The sequence below is a fragment of the Zalophus californianus genome, chromosome 17 (assembly GCF_009762305.2).
Source record: "Zalophus californianus isolate mZalCal1 chromosome 17, mZalCal1.pri.v2, whole genome shotgun sequence".
Taxonomy (NCBI): domain Eukaryota; kingdom Metazoa; phylum Chordata; class Mammalia; order Carnivora; family Otariidae; genus Zalophus; species Zalophus californianus.
The window spans coordinates 49466640-49488538 of record NC_045611.1 but is presented as its reverse complement, the minus strand read 5'-3'; the positions used below and the strand labels follow the sequence as shown (position 1 = coordinate 49488538).

General features: G+C 44.3%; 2 protein-coding genes across 2 annotated transcripts; one reads left to right on the top strand and one right to left on the bottom strand.

Annotated features, from left to right (window-relative positions):
* The first annotated feature begins 153 nt into the window (after positions 1–153).
* Positions 154–19719, top strand: ZNF285 (zinc finger protein 285). Its single transcript, XM_027618047.2, has 4 exons — positions 154–186; positions 8821–8878; positions 15374–15500; positions 18053–19719. The coding sequence occupies exons 2-4, from the start codon at positions 8864–8866 to the stop codon at positions 19708–19710; spliced, it is 1800 nt and encodes a 599-aa protein (XP_027473848.2). The 5' UTR covers positions 154–186; positions 8821–8863; the 3' UTR covers positions 19711–19719.
* Positions 19720–19736: 17 nt separating this feature from the next.
* On the bottom strand, positions 19737–21459 carry LOC113935697 (28S ribosomal protein S18c, mitochondrial-like). The gene is given in 2 exon segments (XM_035725034.1): positions 19737–20374; positions 20377–21459. Coding segments are annotated over 2 exon segments (435 nt in total). The 5' UTR covers positions 20566–21459; the 3' UTR covers positions 19737–20128.
* Positions 21460–21899: the final 440 nt, after the last annotated feature.

The following is a 21899-nucleotide window of genomic DNA, read 5'->3' as shown; positions in this document are numbered from 1 at the left end:
ATTTTATTGTTTTAAATAAATGGTAAGAGTGCAGGTGGTCCCAGCGGGGCCACTGATCCCCAGGGAGCCTCCCGGCGCTGCGGCGGCGCGGCGCAGGGCCTTCTGGGGGTTGTAGTCCACAGGCTTCTTGCGCATGCGCTTTGGGCACAGGCGCTCACTGTGGGCGATATTGTCTGCGGCGCTAAGGTGAGTCCGGCCCGGACCGCACCCGCGAAGGGGGCGATGGGGGTGGAGGGTGTGTGTAGCTGTGACCCGGCCCTGTCGATGGGTGGGAGGAGTTGGAAGCGGGGACTGGTGGCCAATGGAAGAGCCTCCTCGGCGGGGCGGAGTGTTGAGGGGCTCGCCCAGCATTCCCTGGGAAGAGGTGGGAGAGCTTGAGCTCGGTTTGGGGGGACTGACTCCGGTAGCGCCGCTGCAAGGTTTCGGGATAGGGGCTGTGCATCCCCGCGTTGGGGTTGGTGTCAGCCTTGGAATGTGCATCTCTGGGCCGGGGCGGGTTGGCTCAAGTTTGGGGGAGTAAGGGTTTGGGCCAAGCGTCCCTGACTGCAGAGAGGGATTGGCTCAAGCGGTTCATCTCCCGAGTATGGGGGACTGCTTGGGCTGTACATTCCTGGCCTCGGCAGGGCGGGCAATTCGGACTCAGCAGCCCTAGATTCTTGGAGTCTTGGATTCTGAACGCTGTGTTTGGGATTTGGCAGTTCTGACTCCGGGCGGGGGGGGCATCTTTGTTCCCCAAAACTGGGTTCACTTTTGGTGGGTATTGAGCCAAAAGATATAACCAAGCCCAAAAGTAGGAAAAGGAAGAATTTTACTTGCAACAAATAGAGGGGAACACTGGGGGATATTTTCCAAAGCAGTGTCTCCTGGAATAACAAAACTGGGCACATTTTACGGTAACGGTGCATACATATTCATGAAGGGGTCTGTGCAATGGGGAATTCAGCCTGGAATTGGGGGGCAAAAGTCATCTTAAGGTGACAGAGCCCAGGTCTGATGGAAGTCATGAGGGCCGGCAAGGGTCAGCTTCATCAATTCTGTGGCTCCAGTTGGTCTGGTATCTGGGTGCGCAAAGGGGTTTAGATCCTGAAAAGAGAACTCAAGAATGTGCTTCCGGTCACTCTTCGCGTTTGAATCAGCCCTGCGAGTTTTACCATTGATTGATTGTCCGTGATACGATCAGGCTATCTCCTGGCCTGATAGTGGCTGTTTATTCTTACATTCTTTTGTTCCGTTAAAATTATTAACTACTGAGGTCTATTCTGCAATTTCAACGTATCCCAGGAAGTTCTTTGAGGAAGAAAGTTCTTTGGACAAATAGTGCCAGTCAGGCTTAGATCTCAAGATGACTGGGACCTAGAATGTAACTTTTCTTATGTCAAGAAGCTATGTCTCATCTTTCTCGGGGGACCCCTAACTCTTTCTGCTTACATCTTGACTTTTCTCCTCTCTCTAGTTAGAAATCTGAATACAGTTTCAAGAGAACTGCCCCAAGTTATTAACCCCATCCTCACCTTGCAATGCTGGGAGGCAGGGAATGCAAACTTTGAGGCTTATAAGACACAGAGCAAATGTCAGATTGTTTGACTGCAGTCAACAAATTAGAAATTTGAGCACTGACTGTACATTTGATAAAATTAGAGAATTTATGTTAATTATTTTAGGTGTAATATTAGCACTTTTAAAACTATTTCATACCTTTTAGAGTGACATAATGAAGTATTTCTGGATTAAGCTATATGATGAATATGGTGTCAGGGATATACTTCCAAATAATATGCAAGGATGTGGGGCGGGGTAGAGATATAGTTGAAACAAGAGTGACCATGTGTTGATAATTGCTTAAACTGCATGATTGGCACCTGGGGGTTCATTAGACCATTCTGTCTACCTCTGCATGGCTTCGAAATTTTTATGATAAAGTATTTTTGAAACAGTTTTCCAGTTAACTAGCTAGGAAGTGTCCTGAGGAAGCATAGAGAGGTTGAATTTACTCTTAGTTGCATATCATATGTGGGGGCCAGATGTTGCAAATTCCCCCTCAGACTAGACCCCTGGGCCCTGGGAATCACTGTGAGCTCAGGGGTGTGGTCAGAGCTTCAGGTGTTTCAATAAAACTCTGAGGTTTTCTTCCTTTTGTAATGAAATTGATTCATAGGTGTTTTACGTCTTTTGTCTCTTGCGAATGGGATAATTTTATCTTCTATCTCTGCAAATATATCATTTGTGTTTTTCAACACTTCAAACCTAAGATTTCCAAAACTGAGCTCCTGATCCTCCACAGAATTGGCCCCTACAAAACCTTCCCCATTTCTGTAAATGGCAACTCCATCCTTCCAGTCAGTGAGGCCAAAGCCTCCACTCCACGCTTTCCACCCCAGATGCAAGTGATCAGCAGATCCCATTGACTGTATCTTCAATATGAACGCAGACCCCAGCAACGTCTCACTACCTCCACCTCTGCTCCCCTGACCCAAGACACCATCATCCCTTGCTGGGATTATCGTGATAACCTCCTACCTGGTCTTCCTGCTCCCCCTCTCTTGCCACCGTTAGTCCATTCTTAACAGCAGTCAGAGGAATCCTGTTGATGCCTAAATGAGATCGTGTCACTCCTCTGTTCAAAATCCTCCCATTGTTCCCATCTAATGAGAGTAATAGCCAAAGTCCTTAAAATGGCCTAGAAGACCGCATACCATCTGGCTCGCATTTACTTTTATTTCATCTCTGATTGCTTATTCCCTCGCTCACTCCACTTCAGCCACATACCATGCATATTGCCGCCTCCGGGTGCTGATGCTTGCTGTTACCTCTGTCTAGAATGCTCTTTGTACAGATGCTTGTATTGTTCACTCCCTTTCTTCGTTAGGTCTTTGCCTACAGATCACCCCAGTGAGTCTTCTCCTGAACACCCCATTTCACTCCCTATCCCCCTGCCCCATTTTTTTTTCTCCATGGCCCTTACCATTGCTATATCTTCAGTGTCCAGATCACTGCCTCGCAGGCAGTAGGCACTTAATAAATATGTGTTGAACGAGGAAATGCCATTCTTGTTCTCTCTCAGCTTGTAGCCAGAGGTGGAAGATAATTAAGCAGCCACAGTATAGTGCTATGACAGGAGAAATGCCAGCCACAGTAGGTATCTGCCATGGTCTGAATGTTTGTATCCCCTGAAATTCATATGCTTGAAACTCTAAGGCCCAACAGGATGGTATTAAGAGGTAGGGCTTTGGAAGGTGATCATGGCATGAGGGCAGAGCCCTCATGAATGAGATCAATGCCTTTATAAAAGGGGCTCTAGAGAGCTCCCCTGCCCATTTCGTCACATGAGGATACAACAAGAAGTCTGTGATCCAGAAGATGGCCCTCACCTCATGGTGCTGGCGCCCTCATTTTGGGCTTCCAGCCTCCAGAACCGTAAGAAGTAAATTTCTGTTGTTTATAAGCCACCCAGTCTGTGGTAGTCTGTTAGAACAGCTTGAACAGAGGCAGACAGTACCTCCTGTAGTGGGGGTTATCAAGGAGGGCTTCCTGAGGAAGTAACTCCCAAACCCAGACTTGAAGGATGATAATAATAGCAACACAGCGTTCAGACTCTTCGAGATTCTCCAGGATTTGGCCCCTGGTGATGTTCCCAGCGTTATCTCAGCCAACCTGCCCTGCAAGTCTGTGTCCTGGCCTTTGATGGGACCCCAGCACTCCACATGCATGTTTTTTCACCCGCACGGCCACCGTTGCTCATTAGCCTTTTCCTTTGTCAGTTTGGCAAGTGCCTGCTGTTTCTTCAGGCCTCAGCTACAGCTCAATTATCATCTCTCAAAAGCCTTGCCTGAGAGCCTGGGCCCCTCCCGGGGTGTGCTGCGTTCCTATTTCCTGGGTCTTTGTTCGGTTTTGTGGAATGTCTGTTGCAGTCCTTCTCACGTTCCAGTGAATTTATTTGCTCGCCTCTCTGCCCCCTAAGTTTGCCCACCTTGAGATCAGGGACTGAATTTTACTTTGACATATGGAACACTTAGCAGGCAGCCCAGTACACGAGAGCCAACACGTTTTGACTGGTCGTTGTACGCTAGGCACTGCTCCGAGCACTTCCCATGTAATGACTTACCGAGTTCCCACATGACACTGAGAAATAGATTCTCTCAACATCCTGTCTTGTATACAGGAAGGAACTGAGGCACCAGGAGATAGTTTGCCCAAGGGCACACAGATGATGAAGCCAGGCCTCAGGTCCAGGTGGTTTGGTTTCAGAGTCTACTTTTTTAAAAGATTTTATTTATTTATTTGAGATAGAGAGTGAAAAAGAAAGAGAGAGAGAAAGCACACAAGAGGGGGAGAGGGGCAGAGGGGAGGGAGCCCAGTGCGGGGCTCCATTCCAGGACCCTGCGATCGTAACCTGAGCCAAAGGCAGACGCTACCAACTGACTGAGCCACCCAGGGATTCCGCCCCCCCCCCACAGCCTTTTTTTAACAGCTAGGCTCTGCTGCCTTTTCTCAGAGTCAGAACGGAATGTGTGGGTCATGTATGGTCAGTTTTCCTTGCACTTTTGATCTCATGATCTGATGTTTTCAGTCAGAGAATTAAGTCTGGCAAAGGCCCAGACTTCATTCATTCATTTGGCACCTATTGCATGCTAAACTTTCCACATGTATATGAATAGTATAATTTCCATTCATCAAGAGCACACGCTACAGGAGCGAAAGCAAAAAGCAACCAGAAAACTTTCCGTACAATGTGGAAAGTTATAGTGGATGTTGGTATAAGATCCTGTGGTCTGACAGAAGAAGAATGATTCCCATGGGCAGGGGATTTGGGAAGGTCATTAGAAAAGCCCTTCTGTAGTCCTATACTTCGTAGTCACTTGGACTAGCCAGTGATAGGCTTTGTCATGTTCACCCAGCCACATCTCACTAGTCTTAGGTTTTGTTTATTTTTTAAAGATTTATTTATTTGAGAGAGCATGTGGGGGTGGGGAGGGGCAGAGGGAGAGAGAGAGTCCCAAGTGGACTCCCCTCTGAGTGTGGAGCCCCATGTGGGGCTTGATCCCAGGACCCTGAGCTGAAACCAAGAGTTGGATATTTAACTGACTGCGCCACCCAGATGCCCCTTAGATTTTTTTAAAGATTTATTTCTGTGGGGGGGAAGGGGCAAGAAGGAGAGAATCTTCAAGCAGACTCCCCAGTCAGTGAGGAGCCTCACATGGGGCTCGATCCCACGACCCATGAGATCATAACCTGAGCTGAAACCAAGAGTTGGACGCTCAACTGAGCCACCCAGGCACCCCTAGTCTTAGGTTTTTGGACGGGCTTTCTGAGGGTATGACTGCTGTGCACATTTGTGTAAGTTGGGTTCTGCACAAGGAGACCACACTGAAACTGTGCCATTCTCATAGAACACACACAGTTTTTCAGTTAGTAGCTGTAAAAGTGCTTTGTTTCTTTGTTCTAACAGAAGCAGTATATTATAATAATTCTCCAACAGGTGGGAGAAAAGCATCCTGAGGAAGGGATGCATTTTTCTACTCAGTCCAAAGGCAAATTGGCATGGACTAGAGACGTCCCTCCCTGCAGTCCTGCCATGGCCCTTAGGGCTGAAGTTAGATCTCATAGAGTACTTTGGCTCAGATGCTCACAGATCACAGATATACACCTTCGTCATCATCACATGACATTTACTCTCACACACATGGAAGAAATGGTCTTTATCCTTTTCCCCAGATGATTGCTAGGTACATCCAGAAGAGTTCAGGCTAGTCTCTCTCCTCAGTCCTGAATCCTCTAGAAATACTGAGAAAAAGAGCTAGGAATCTGGAAGCAGGATTTTGGGGAGAACCTGGGGCTTATATTTCCGATTGTGTTTGTGGGCAGTTGCAGTTCCAGATTCAACTGCTGCTTTCCCCTTGGGTCCTCTTCCCCTCAAGAGGTTGCTGTGGGCACCTGGTCTCTGTCCTGCTGCAGTGACTCAGATCAGGGTGATGATTGGATCAAGTGAGCGAGAGGAGCATTTGTGGGAGAGAGCTCTGTGCGCTTGGGCAGGTGGGGGAAAAACAAGGGTCTTGGCGCATAATGTGCCACATTCTCTCAGTTCCCCACCTCCAGATCCACTTCACCTTTCCACCCTGCCATCTGCCCTGAGACCCCGCCACTGCCCTCTGGCCTGGTTGTCCTCGGCCAGTGGGAAGTCACAACAGGAGAGTTTGGAGAGACAGGGAGAGAAAAGAGTGAGTTGGAGTATGTGGTCCCCCCAATTCTCTGTAGGCTGGCCACACTTCTCAACAAAGAGTTACAGTTCCCATCAGGGACCTTTTGCACACTCTGTTCCAGGCCCAGGAATCGCCTTCCTATTACCCCTTCAGGCTCAGATGTAGTAATGGCACCTGCCTGTCACTCCCCAGCCTAGTGCCTTCTCCCCCATGGCTTCCTTACGCCCAGCCTACACCCCTGTAAGTAGTCTATTTATTAACTTTCCGCCTCAAATTTGAATGTGCCGTCTGGTTCCTGCCAGGGCCCCAACTTTATAAAGGCAGGGAGGGCTTGAAACCAGAAATCTGGGAAGCCAAACTCCCTCCCACATGTGTGTGGGTGCGTGTGTGTACGTGTGTGCACGTAAATCAAGCTGACCCATTGTTGGCTGTTAGGAGAGAACAGATTTCTGGAAGCAGAGAGCCTGATGTGCTTGTCTCTTTGCAAGAGCATCTAGTGTATCAGAGCTGATTCTATTTATGTGTTTGTTAATCTCAAACACTGAGTGCTTGATAAACGGCAGGATCTTTACCGGGTACAGCAGATAAAGGATGAAGGCTTGGTTATATCTTTGGGATTTATTGTTTTTTTTTGGACAAGGTTAGGGAGAAATGTTCCTCAGTAGGTTTTAACGATTATAAAACTATGTGATTGGCCCCGTACTAAGAGGTTTAGCAAATCTTTGTTGGAGCCCAGAATAAGGGTGATTAAGGCTTTCTGCTAAAGGCAGGGAAGGGGAGGGGAAAGAGTGAGGGTTTGCCAGGAGTCATTTCATATTCTATTAACCCAATTCTGTCACCCTGTAAGCTGCTAGAACATGCCACTCAAGGGGTGGCCAGCAAACGGGTGCCGGATGGAGAGCTACCTGCTCTATGACCAGATAATTTCAGAAATTGAGTGGAAACATTTAAAAATTGGTATAGCAGTTTCAGTAATTGTGTGATAATTGATTAATCTGATAATTTTTAAATGGGCCTGTAATTTGTATGCCTCTCTATTTCCTTTCTCTAGAAATTTCTTCTAAACTGTATTTTACCAAAATATTAGTCGGTGATAGATCGAAAATAATGGGGAAAAGAATATGAAACTGGTCCTTCACCACAGGTAGTTTTAAGAGAGCATTATCGGGGAGAACAGAGACCTGGTTTTTGGTTTTTATCTTTTAATCTTTGAGGTTCCCACAGTCCTAAAGCAGAAATTTTATACACTAAATTTCTTCTGAAAGGTCAGAGGCAGAGTTTATCAGACAGGAAATAAACACCAGAGTCAAAATCATAATTGAGGAGAGCTTAAAATAAAGGGACAGTTTCCAAAAATGCAGGCAGGGTGTGGTCATCAAGAAAGGATACTGCAATTTCCCAGATCTGGTCATAGCAGGGTAACTTACTCCGCCTAGGATGGAAGGGCTAAGGGAGGAAGCAGTTTGCAGATCAGGGGAAAGATTTGAGACAAGGGCCACCAACAGGCACTGTGACCTTCGGTCAAGGGACATGAAACAGAGCCAGTCCAAAGCAACTCCCAGGGAAAGAGCTAGGGGAATAAATACTCCGACTTCACTTCCGTCCCTTCTCCTGGTGACTTTCTCTCTTGGCTGAACTCAATCGGAAGCTAGAGGGCAAGGGGATTCCCTGATAACAGGCAGGATGGAGAAGAGAGTTGAGTGGATGTGGAGTCCTAAGTTCCCATGGCTTTGGTCCACCTGCGGTCCTAGAGAGTTTCTAGTTCAGGAGCCTGTGAGCTTTTCCAGAGCAGAGAGCATGTGCCTTTCATGTCATAGGTATATCATCAAATATTTGCAAGAGTCATGGGGCCCCAGAGGATAGAACAAGGGCTGGAGAGAGATCATTTTGGAAGCCGAGAGTTAAGATCTGAGCTAACTGAAAGTTCTTCACGAGCAAGTCTCACATGCAAAAGTGGACTCAGAGGGAGGGCCCCCCATCATCCTGAGATCCCTGTCCAAGTCGGATTAAGGGGTGCACTTGTCCTGATGAGCACAGGGTGATGTATAGAAGTGTTGAATCACTATATTGTGTACATGAAACTAATATAACACAGTATATTAACTAACTGGAATTAAAATAAAAATCAGGGGCTCCTGGGTGGCTCAGTCGTTAAGTGTCTGTGCGGGATCAAGTGGCACATCAGGCTCTCTGCTCAGCAGGAGGCCTGCTTCTCCCTCTCCCACTCCGCCTGCTTGTGTTCCCTCTCTCGCACTCTCTGTCAAATAAATAAAAATAAAATCTTTAAAAAATTAAATTAAAAAAAAAAAAACTCTGGAGCCTCTTTTCCAGAGTAACTAGGATATAGGCGATGCCAATACATTCACAAGTCTGAGAAAAAGAAAAAGTGTGGCAGTTTGGACCCAAAAGCTTGGGGAGTGATACAGGAGTTATACAGGAATCCGGGTGGGATGGGGGCAGGGGACAAGGCTTGAGGAGATGGGATGGAGTCTGTTGGGAATAAGAAGAGAGGTAAAGATATCTCGGGAGAGAAGAATGTGTGAGAAAATTGTACAGATAAGGAGAAACCAGGATTCACTCACAGCTTGTCAAACCCATGCTCTCATGGATTCTTTCTTTGCAGTTCTACTTTCTCAGGCTCCTGCTCCTTCCAAGAGGAAGACAGTATGATTAAATTCCAGGTAAGTTAAGGTTTCCTTTCTCCCTCTTAAAGGCCATGTCCTTTCTGAGGAGCTAGACACCTCTATTCTCTGAAGGGAGGTCACCCATTTTTGAGGGATGGCTCTGTGTTAGGCACTTTGCCTTGCTCGTAACGTGAGATTGGTGGTGTCACTCCCTTTGCAGAAATGAATAAGGCTCCGAGATGTCCAGATGTCTAGTTCGGTGCTACTCCACATGAGGTTTGCGCACAAGTGCCAGTCCATGAGCTGCTTGTCACTGAGAGATCAATATAGCAATCAAGAGTAAGAGTTCAGAAACTCTTTTTCGAAAAGATTATTTATTTTAGAGAGAAAGTGGGTGTGGGTGGGGGGAGGGGCAAAAGGAGAGGGAGAGAGAGAGAAGCAGACTCCCCGCTGAGCATGGAGCCTGACGTGGGGCTGGATCCCACAACCCTGAGATCATGACCTGAGCCGAAATCAAGAGTTGGTCGCTTAACCAACTGAGCCACTCAGGCACCCTGCATTCAGAAACTCTTATAGAAATGTAGTATTGCCACAGCATCTGAGGGCATGGTCGGTATATACATGACCACACTTGGAGTAGCGCTGGGTCCAGTACATGTAAGTAGCAAGATTTGAGTGCGGATGTACCCATCAGGGTTCAGCCAGTGAAGCAGGAACAGTATGAGCTATATATTGAGATTTGTAAGAGGTTTATTTTATGAGACAGTGGGGGCTGGGCAAATCGGAAGTCCTAGGGCAGGCTGGAACTCTTAGACACAGACTGATGCTACTGTCTACAAGTATAATTTCTTCTCTTAGGGAAGCCTCAGTTTTGGTCTTGAGGCCCTTCGACTGATTGGATCAGGCCCACCCACATTATTTAAAATAGTCTCCCTCCAAGTCATCTGATTATGGACTTTAATCACATCTACAAAATATCTTCACAGCAACACCTAGATTAATGTTTGCTTCCATAATGGGACTGTAGTCTAGCTCAAGCTGATGCATCAAAAAGGCCATCAGAGGGTAGAGTAAGGATTTTTTCTAAATCATGAAAAATGTTTTAATTATGAAAATACACAAAAAGAGAAAATAGTACTATGAATCTCTGTGTGTAGTACCCATAGTGCAGGTTCAATATTTTGCCACATCTGCTTAATCTATCTCTTTTTCACTTTCCTTTTTTCTTTCCCAAAGGATTTTATTTTATTTTATTTTAAGAATTATTTATTTATTTGAGAGAGGGAGGGAAAGAGGGAGAGGCAGATTCCACGCTGAGCATGGAGTTGGATGCGGGGCTTGATCTCATGACCCGCAGATTATGACCTGAGCTGAAACCAAGAATCAGATGTCCCAAAGCATTTTAAAAGAAGATCCCAGATAGAATATTATTTCATTTTATATCGGTTTTGTTTTGAGCTCATTACTTGGAATAGCTTTAAAATAAACGAGCTCCCACTCATTTCCTCTGCCTGGAAACCATCTTGCCTGAGTCCACACTGAGTCCCATTAGGTACATTTTCCATCTTCTACCTTACTGCCAGCAATTGTTTTACCAAATGTTTCACACTTTATCACCCAGGCTACCATTTTTCCATCCTCTGATAACAGTTTCCCCAACTGTTGCCTCTTGGTCCCAAAGTCAGTGCCAGAGATACTTATTTGGTAGCAGTTTTGTATTGGTTAGCACGGACGTGTTGGGTGCTGGCAGAGCACGGAAACGAGCAGAAACATGCAGGACCTCTTAAGGCCCAGGCTTAGAACTGGAACAAGTCACATGGCCAAATCCAAAGTCCAGGGGCAAAGAAATACACGGTGGTTCTTGAGTGGAACTGGGGAGCATGAGGGAATTTTGCTAATTGGCAATCTAATTTACCATACACTTCTGTATATTTCAGTATGTATTTCTATGGAAAATAAAAAAAAAAGGCTGAGATTATCAGTAATTCTTTGGTATCATCTAATACCCTGGCAATAATCAGTTTTCCCTTGTTATCTCAAAAATGCCTCTTTTTGGGGTCGTTCAGTGGGTTCCTCTGGCTACAGTGTTTCCTATAAGTGGGAGCACTGAGTGCTTGAATAAATTTAGGTTCCAGATTTTACAAGAGGACTTCATAGATGGTGCTATGTGCTGAGAAACAGATTTTAAAATCTTTGATTATATCTATATTAGTTTATAAATTTGGTTTATTAATATTTTTGGACTGTCCTTGTACCTGCATCATATGGCAGTTTCTGCATAGGATCCCAGCAAGCGATCTGCCCAGCTGCAAAGGGTGGTGGGAAATGGGTGTTTTGTTTTCCCAGACAGTTGAGGCCAAGAAGGGAGAAGGGGCTTAGGCTGGGTGAGCCTGCATTCTGAACCCCTTCTCCCTAGTGTGTGCCCCACATCGGCTGTCGGGTATCTGTACTTCCTGGGTCACTCGCTCCAACTCCATTTTGTTACCTCCCACTGAGGAAAGCAGTGCCTCTAAGATATACTGGGTGGTTTAGGAACAACTGAAACTTATTTTCACAGCTCTGGAGATTAGGAAGTCCAAGATCAAGGATCTGGCAGATTTGGTGTTTGGTGAGAGCCCGCTTTCTGATTTATAGGTGGTCATCTTCTTGCTGTGTCCTCACATGGCAGAAGGGGTGAGCTCTCTGGGAAATCTTTTATGAGGGCCCTAATCCCATTCCTGAGGCTCTACTCTCATGACCTAATTACCTCCTAAAGGCCCCACCTTTTTTTTTTTTTTTTGAGAGAGAGAGAACATGAGAGGGAAGAGGGTCAGAGGGAGGAGCAGACTCCCTGCTGAGCAGGGAGCCCGATGTGGGACTCGATCCCGGGACTCCAGGATCATGACCTGAGCCAAAGGCAGTCGCTTAACCAACTGAGCCACACAGGTGCCCCAAGGCCCCACCTTTTAATACTATCACCTTGAGGGTTAAGATTTCAACATATGAACTTTGGGGGGACACAAACTTGCAGTTCATAATGCCCCCACTAGTTTTTGTTTTTAATAATTGTCAGGTTTGGGTGATTGAATAATAGCTAGTAATAAATTCTTTGTGAAATATATTGTAACTACTCACAACTTTGGTTGGCAGCATTTTTGAGGTACAGAGGCTATTGAGAGGACATAGGTATGACTGTGTAACTGGGCAGGGTGATAAGTGCAGTGATAGTATTTTATTTAAAAATTTATTTTTTGGTCAGAGGATGGCTATTAATACTAGATTACTTTTCCCCTCAATTTTTCTTTAAAGATTTTATTTATTTATTTGTCAGAGAGACAGAACACAAGCAGGAGGAGCAGCAGGCAGGGTGAGAAGCAGACTCCCCACTGAGCAAGGAGTCTGATGTGGGACTCGATCCTGGGACCCTGGGATCATGACCTGAGCCGAAGGCAGTCACTTAACCAACAGAGCCACCCAGGCACCCTCCCCTCAATTTTTTATTTTGAATTTTTTTTAATTTATGGAAAAATGGAAAGAGCAGTATAATGTTTAATCTTCACCTAGATTCACAAGTTGTTAACAATTACACACATATACATAATACACGTACACACACATAATATCTATATTTCATTTTGCTGACCCAGTTGAGAATAAATCACAGTCATCATTATTCATCCCTAAATACTTCAGTATGTACCTGCTAAGAATAAGGGTGTTTTCCTACATTTCCACATTACTGTCATCACTCAAGAAACTTATATTTTTATTCGAGTAAAATTAACATACAGTGTTACATTCGTTTCAGGTGTACAATGTAATGATTCAACAATTCCATACTTTTCTTGGTGCTCATCATGATAAGTGTACTCTTAATCCCCTCTATCTGTTTTCCTCACATCCCCACCCACCTCCCCTCTGGCAACCACCAGTTTGTTCTCTGTATTTAAGAATCTCGTTTGTCTCTTTTTTTTTTCCTTTAATCATTTGTTGTTTTTTTTTAAATTCCACATGTGAGTGAAAACAATATGGTATTTGTCTGTCTCTGAGTGACTTAGTTAATATTATACCCTCTAGGTCCATCCATGTGGTTGCAGATGGCAGGATTTCATTCCTTTTTATGACTAATATTCCATTGTATATGTATACCACATCTTCTTTATCCATTCGTCTATATCGATGGGCACTTGTGTTGCTTCCATATCTTGGCTATTGTAAACAATGTTGCAGTGAACATAGGGGTGCATATATCTTTCTGAATTAGTGTTTTCATTTCCTTTGGGTAAATACCATGCATAAAAATAAACTCAAAATGGATTAAAGAGCTAAATGTCAGACCTGAAACCCATTAAATTCCTAGAAGAAAACATAGGCAGTTATTTCTTTGACATTAGTGGTAGAAACATTTTTCTGGATATGTCTCCTCTGGGAAGGAAAACAAAAGCAACATTAAACTCTTGGGACTACACCAAAATAGAAAGCTTTTGCACCGAGAAGGAAAGCAGCAACAAAACAAAGACAATTTACTGGATGGGAGAAGATATTTGCAAATGCTATCTCTGATAAGGGGTTAATATCCAAAATGTATAAAGAACTTACACAACTCAACACCAAAAAATACCAAATAATCCAATTTAAAAATGAACAGAGTACACGAATAGACATTTTTCCAAAGAAGACATACAGATGGCCAACAAACACATGAAAAGATGCTCAACATCACTTGTCATCAGGAAAATGCAAATCAAAACCACAACGATGAAGTGCATGGGTGGCTCAGTTGGTTAAGCGTCTGCCTTCAACTCAGGTCATGATCCTAGGATCCTGGAATGGAGCCCTGGGTCGGGCTCCTTGCTCAGAAGGGAGTCTGCTTCTCCTGCCCCTCTGCCCTTCTGCCCTTTCCCTGACTTGTGCTGTCTCTCTCATTCTCTCTCTCTCCCAAGTAAATAAATAAAATCTTAAAAAAAAAAAAAAAACCACAATGAGGGGCGCCTGGGTGGCTCAGTTGGTTAAGTGACTGCCTTCGGCTCAGGTCATGATCCTAGAGTCCTGGGATTGAGTCCCACGTCGGGCTCCCTGCTCAGCAGGGAGTCTGCTTCTCCCTCTGACCCTCTTCCCTCTCGTGCTCTCTGTCTCTCATTCTCTCTCTAATAAATAAATAAAATCTTTTTAAAAATAAAAATAAAACTAGAAAAAAAACATAATGAGATATCATCTTATACCTGTCAGAATGGCTAAAATAAAAAAACACAAGAAATAACAAGTGTTGGCCAGGATGCGGAGAAAAAAAGAACCCTTGTGCACTGGTGGTGGGAGTGAAAATTGGTGCAGCCACTATGGAAAACAGTATGGAGGTTCCTCAAAAAATTAAAAATAGAATTACCATATGAGCCAGTAATTCCACTACCGATTCTACTGTTTTTTTTTTAAAATACTTAATTGATACCCAAATGCTCCCACATGTTCCAATAATTTCCTTTTTACTTTTTTTTTTTAATCTGGCAGCCGATGCTTTTAGTTGCCTTGTCTGCTTAGTCCAATAGAAATAGATTAATCTGCCATGACAGAGAAAATAAAATCTCAAGTCTTGATGTATGATAGAGAATGAACACCCAGACACTATTAGGCGGTGTATCAGCACAGCCTTTTTGGAGGATAATTTGGACAATATCAGTCAAAATGTAAAATATGCATACCCAACTAATTCAGTAGTCTCTGGTCTAGGAATTCTATGGAAATGGTCTTATAAGTACTCAAAGACAGATGTTCATGGATGTTTACTGCAACATTGTGCAACTGTGGACAGTTAATGGGGACCCAGGCAATGCGGACAAAAGAAGAGAAACTTGGCCTACCCAAAACTTTGAATTTCTTCTATGTTTCTCATTTCTTTTGCACTAGTAAGGGTCTGTTCAGGACACAAAAAGGACGCTGGCTGTTTGAACAGGAAGAATTCAACAGAATTGTTGACTAGGTTTAGAGTTGTGAGCCAGGTAACTGAGGGGTAAAGAGAGAACTCTACAGTATCATGGAAGTACCAACTATGGGAAGTAACTAACAACCTGGTTGAGGGAACCAAAGAGACAGATTAAATTATGGGAACTTGGAAACTTAGAAGAGGGGCCTCGTGGAGCTGAAATGCAGAACTGTGAAGGGGTGGGGGTGCTGGCCGGCTGGTGTCTCTGAGCTCAGTCAAGAAGCCTAGGGGTCAGGGACCCAGACTTCAGATATCGCTAGGGAAAGGGACTGCTGCTGCTACCAGCGGAACATAGCATTGCAGAGGTGATACCAGAACAGGAGGCAGACAGGCCAGGAACAAGTAAGTCCTTTCTTTCTCCCCCAACCTTGCAGAATCCTTCTTGTGCCCCCTAGTGGCAGAGCCTCGCACAGAGCCAGTTCTCAGATTCAAAGTGTGATTTGCAGAGCCATGATTCCAGCGTTACAAAGTGTGGTTTAAACTGGAGGGCTTGGAGCAGAAAGACAGCAACCTAATGACCCGCAAAGCTTCCAGCTGTGCTCTTCTGCCAGTAGTCATCTGTGGATGATCCACGTGGCGTGTGCTTGATGTTTCAGGAAGCTGTGACCTTCAAGGACGTGGCGGTGGTCTTCACGGAGGAAGAGCTGGCTCTATTGGACAAGGCCCAGATAAACCTGTACCAGGACGTGATGCTGGAGAACTTCAGGAACCTTGTTTCAGTGGGTGAGGACAACAAGCCTCTGTCCTGTTTCCTCGAATAATCAGTTTCAAGCCAGATAGAATATTCCAGTTGGAGCACAAAGAGAAACTTTGGCCACCGGTGAGAATACCTGAGACACACACATGCCAAGGAGACCCCTGAAGTTAGTGAGTTTTAACAGATTGACATAAGTGAGTGGCCTCCTGTGAAGTGTTGGTGAGGACACCCCTCACATCTTACACCCCCTGGCCCATGGACCTCCAATACAGTTAGTGAGACCACCCTGGCCTCCTCTCATTTTAGGCTGTCATCTGCTCTCATGTTTCCCAAAGCGAGGTTGATAAAGTTCACACACGACCACGGGCCTTGGTCCCTTGGTTGCTTCTGGAGAAAAACCAGTGTTTTGGGCAAACTAGTGTTAAAGGAACTAAACCAGGATCTGGTGTACGGTGAGTGTGGTATAAGTGTCAGCTTATTTGCTTTCTTACTGATAAATATATAGTTTTAATTTCTCAGAGGCTCACGTACAGATATGCATTACCTTGGTTTAGTCTATGAGATAGTCGCTATTCCTTCTTTTACAAAGGAAACAACTGAGGCACAGAATAGTTAAGTAACTTGCCTGTGGTCACACAGCTTATAAGAAATATGATGTGAATCCTTATCTGGCTGTACACCCTGTGTTCTGTTTTTTTGTTTGTTTTTTTTAGGGAGAGAGAAAGCGTTCATGCTTGCACATGTGAGTGGAGGGGGCGGGGGAGCAGAGAGAGAGGGAGAGAAACTTAAGCAGTCTCCATAGCTCAGTGTGGAGCCCATTGCGGAGCTCGATCTCACAACCCTGAGATCATGACCTGAGCCGAAATCAAGAGTCAGACACTTAGCCAACTGAGCCACCCAGGCACCCCAAGACCTTTTAATAACCATGTGAAACTAAGTACCACTATGTCTATAGATTATAGACATATGGCTAGTCTGCAGGATTCAACACTGTCCGTGAGTCAGTTTCAGAATTTCCATTCTGAAATCAAGTTACTCTATCATAATCAGTTTTTAAAAAGCAAGATAGATTAATGGACCAGAACACAAAAGAATTTATCAGAGTACATTGCACCTAGTAAGGTAAGTATCAGCTTGTAAAACTTTTATTTAACAGTGTCTATTTGTGCATACTGGGTCACAGTGCAAATGCTTTTCTTACTAGGGATACAATCGAAACAACTGGAAAACTGCTCCTTTAGGCCTCTTGTGGGTAGCTCCAAGTCCCCCTTTCTCTGACACCACCTCACACACTAACGTCACTCTCAATAAAATGACTCAGAAACTACCTTGAACCAGAAGCTGTGTCCAGATGGTCTTGACCATAGTGTTCATGGCATTCTGAAGCCCATTTTAGGGTGCCAAGTGTTGACCATCCTCTTCTACCTCATCTCCTTATGTTTTATGACCCTTTGGTACAATCTTGCTTCTGTGGGGCCAGGTCATTCACATTGCTCATTCTCATAGTCATGGCTATTTGAAATTCTGCAATTAATTAAAGAGGAGATGTTAGGGAAATGGATTACAGGATCTTAGAGCATGTGACTCTTGATCTCAAGGTCATGAGCTCAAGCCCCACATTGGGAGTAGAGATTACTTATTAAAAAAAAAAAAGAAAAAAGTCACTGGATGGATTATAGGACCTTGGTGGACTTTATCTCTTCGTGGAATCCAGAGAACGTCAGAGGAAAGGATGTCTCTTTAAGCCTGCCTCAAAGGTGTACATGTACCTCCCCCACCAACCTCAGGACCATATTTCACAATATCATCCCTCTATCAGTCCCCATTGCTGTTTTAAGTTGACCACGTACAGTTGGGCAGGCTGTAGAGAAACATACATGATAATCCTACCTCGTGTGACAGTCATGTGAAGGAAGGGACATTAGCAAGAGACAAGATCTGTTGCTTGTTTCTGCAACACTATATGGTATCTTGGAAGGTCTTTGTGATCCTTTGTGCTGTCACCATGTCCAGCATTCCAATTATTGTGTTGTACACACACAGACACCATAAATCTTATGGGAGTCTTCCCCATACGTTTTTTGTTGTTTTTTTTTTTTGCTTTGAGAGAAAGTGTGCGAGTGGGAGGAGGGGCAGAGGGAGAACAAGAGGGAGAATCCCAAGCAGGTTCCATACTCAGCATGGAGCCCCCCGTGAGGTCGATCTCACGCCCCTGAGATCATGACCTGAGCTGAAATCAAGAGTTGGATCCTTAACCGACTGAGCCAGCCAAGCACCCCGTCTCCATTCCTTTTGTAGCAAAATGATTAAAGGTGTTTTATCAGCTGCTCTTATAGGAGGGAGGTGAATTTCTTTCTTTATAAATTGTTCCCAGGATTTCTTTTGATTTCTCTGCAACATCTGATTTTTAATTGTCAGCTCATAGATTAGAAGTACTGTGCTTCTGATCTGTGCTTCTGATTGTTTCCATATCAATAGGAACCAGTGACAGCTTCCCACCGCATCCTACTTCATTTCTCAATACCTCTGGAGGGATGACTTACTTGTTCTCTTAGCCAAATTCTCTTTCTCCTCATAGGAGACAGGATTAAAAACAACATTTCACATCTTCAGGGGAAAGGGTTGAGTTATCCCTCTCAAGAGGTGCTCTACTGCTGGCAGATTTGGAAACAAAGGATCAGTGAATTAACTGTGAGTCAGGAGTATGTCATGAATCTTCAAGGAAATTATCCCCAATATTTAGAAGGAGATGTTTCTCTCTGTGAAGAGTGGGCAGGAGTGTCTCTTCAGATTTCTGAAAATGAAAACTATGTAATAAATGCCATTAATTTAGAAAATCAAGATGGCACAGAAGGGAAAGGCCTGACACGAGTCTTTACCCCAGAATCTTGGAAGGGAGCCAACATGATGACTGAGCCCCAGAATTCTCAAGGACAATATGAGAGAATGCATGTGGAAGAGAAACTGTATGGATGTGCTCAGTGTGATGACAGCATCAGTCAGACATCGTATGATCATGGTGATTCCCAAGAATGTAAAGAAGAGGAACCTTGTAGCTACACTGACTATGGGAAACACTTGGCTATGAAATCAACAGCCAAACAACATAACATGGTCCTTGTGGTGCCACAACCTGTCAAATGTAATAACTATGATGTGGGCTTCATAGATGGTGCAGACCCTCCTGTTCATCACAGCGCTCACATAGAAAAGTCTTGTAGATGTGACCAGTGTGGAAAGGACTTTAGTCAGAGCTCAGATCTTATTGTTCATTATAAAACTCATTCAGATGACAAAGCTTATGAATATCAAGAGTGGGCAGAGGGCTGCAAGCAGAGCCCAGACCTTCCGAGATATCAAAAGTTCCCCTTGGGAGACAAACCCTATAAATGTCTCGAATGTGGCAAGGTCTTCAGGCGTAACTCCTCTCTTCACAACCATCACCGGGTCCACACAGGGGAGATGCCCTATAGATGTGATGTGTGTGGGAAGGGGTTCGGATTTAGGTCACTTCTTTGTATTCATCAGGGAGTCCACACAGGGAAAAAGCCCTATAAATGTGAGGAGTGTGGGAAGGGCTTTGATCAGAGCTCCAATCTTCTTGTCCACCAGAGAGTCCACACTGGAGAGAAGCCCTACAAATGCAGTGAGTGTGGCAAATGCTTCAGTTCAAACTCTGTTCTTCAAGTCCACCGGAGGCTGCACACAGGGGAGAAGCCTTACAGGTGCGGTGAGTGTGGAAAAGGTTTCAGCCAAAGCACACACCTCCACATTCACCAGAGAGTCCACACAGGGGAGAAGCCCTATAGATGCAACGTGTGCAGAAAGGCTTTTGCATACAGTTCAGTTCTTCACACTCATCAGAGGGTTCACATGGGAGAAAAGCCTTACAAATGTGAAGTGTGCGGTAAAGGCTTCAGTTATAGTTCATATTTTCACTTACATCAAAGAGACCACACCAGAGAGAAACCGTATAAATGTGATGAGTGTGGTAAGGGCTTCAGTCGGAATTCAGATCTTCATGTGCATCTCAGAGTCCACACAGGAGAGAAGCCCTATAAGTGTAAAGAATGTGGGAAGGGCTTCAGTCGTAACTCATATCTTCTTGCTCACCAGAGAACACATGCAGATGAGGTGCAATATACATGTTGTGAGCATGGCAATGGCTTTAGTTATAGCTCAGACCTTCTTACTCATCAAAGACTACACAAGAGGACAGAAACGTACTCAATGTAATTCTCAAAGGGGCCAATCAGGAAAGCAAGCAAGTCTATGTATTCCAGGTGATAGAGGCTTACTCAGTCATTGGGAGGGCTGGGGCAGCAAAGGACAAGGCTGCTGCCACCCATCATGTCACCCTGCAGCTCTGAAGCAAGGGTTCTTAAGAGCATTCCAGGGACCTACTGTGGATCTCAAGAACTTCTGCAAAACTCCCATCAACTGTCATATGCTGCAGTGGCAAAGTAGTGATAATTGACAGATGGACGGTTTGTGGCAATGACAATAATTGGAGATCAAATTTCCGTGAACGGATATGCCCAGGAAGGAAATTATAATTGAGATGGGTACAAGTGAAGACTTCAGGCCAGCCAAAATCTGTAGATTTTTTTTATTGTAAAATATGTTTATTGATGGATGTGAAGACTCCTACAATTTATTCCCGATACTTGATGTTACAAACTTTAGGGTCTTTGAGATATGCAGGATCCTTGTATGTAACTGGCATAAACCCCATTATTTGAGCTCTCTTAATTGCTTTTGTGATTTCTTTCTGTTTCTTCCCACAAAGACCTGTTATGTGCCTTCCATAAATGCATCCAGTAAATGGAGAAATAAACTGGGACAAAAGCTGTACATTCTTATAATCTACACGTTTTCCACACAAGATACATTTTTTTTTTTAAGAGGTTCCTTATAAGGATTTTCCATTGGAACGGGCAGGTCCTCATTGCCGGCTACGTGCTTATATTGTGAACAACTCCTCCACAGCACCGCGTGAGTCCCAGGATCCGTGAGGCAGAGAGCAGCCTTTACGAAATGCGTTAACTTTTTCCTCCCTAGATCACCACAAACAGCAACCAAAGCCGCCATGGATCCTTGCCAAAATCTGTAGATTTTTTAAAGAGAGTACCCACTAGAAAGATATTCAAAAGAGTGCTCAGAAATGAAACCCATGTTATTAGTGTGGTAAGAATGTTAGTCCATTCTCGGGTTTTCAAATCCATTAGATTTTCTACACAGGGAGAAGCTCTATAAAAGTGATATTTTATGGGCATGGCTGTGTGTTTATCTTGGTGGTTCTATTTCTTGGGTCACATAGAGACTCCCATTTCCCAGAAACCCTTGCAGTTAAGAGCTGGTCCATGTGATAGAGTGCCAAGCAACAGAGTATGAGCAAAAGTAATATAAGCTACTTCCAGGCCTGGCCCTTAGAAACATCTTGTGATGTCCTCTGGCCGTCTTTCCTGTCATGGTGACCTTGGAGGCTGGACTGATAAAAGGTGGCTATCTGACCTGTGTGGGACTTTGTTTTTCTTGAGTAAGAAATAAATATTTATTGTGTTATACTACTGATATTTTGGCAGTTTATTTGTTGCTAGTATTGCCCAGGCTATGCCAACTATGATAGAGGGATTTAACAGCAACATATTTCACAGTCACTGGAGTTCACATAAGAAAGCAACTTTATAATTGAGTTCAAAACTTTTCAGTCGTTAAGGCTATATGTGGCAGTGAAGCTATCTAAAAAGGTGTGGCTAGGACTTCTTCAGTGAGAATCTTCATTCGTTGGTCTGTGCATAAAAAAGAAATGTTCCAGATAATGCACAGGTGGTAAAACTGTAGCAAAAGTGCAATCTGTAGACATAAATCCCATGCAATAGATAAACTCTGTAAGGTGTAATAATGGGAAAAGTTTGTCAATAAGAAATTAACTAGACTAGATGTCCTGCAGATAGTCTTAATAAAGTGAATTAAGTAAAACTAATATTTAATGAAGTGGCTAACAACTGACAGAAGACCATGAGTGTTCATTGTCAGAAGCTGGCACCACCACTTCTCAACAATCTTGTTTAATAAACATGGGGTTTTATTTTTTAAAAGATTTTATTTGAGAGGGAGAGCATGAGAGATAGAGAGAACACATGAGAGGGGGGAGGGTCAGATGGAGAAGCAGACTCCACACTAAGCAGGGAGCGCAATGCGGGACTCGATCCTGGGACTCCAGGATCATGACCTGAGCCGAAGGCAGTCGCCCAACCAACTGAACCAGCCAGGCACCCCTATAAAAATGGGGTTTTAGAAGGTGCTCGTTTTGTCAAGTTCCTTCCATAATTGTGATTTAATTTGGGATTATAGATGGTTTTGGGAGGAGGAGATATATTCACAATATCTTTTTTCATCTTCACAAATAATGTCTTTTGTTG

Coding starts and splice junctions, on each gene's coding strand:
- ZNF285 (XM_027618047.2), top strand. Junction 15,501..18,052: donor CAGGAACCTTGTTTCAGTGG/GTGAGGACAACA, acceptor TTCTCCTCATAG/GAGACAGGATTAAAAACAAC.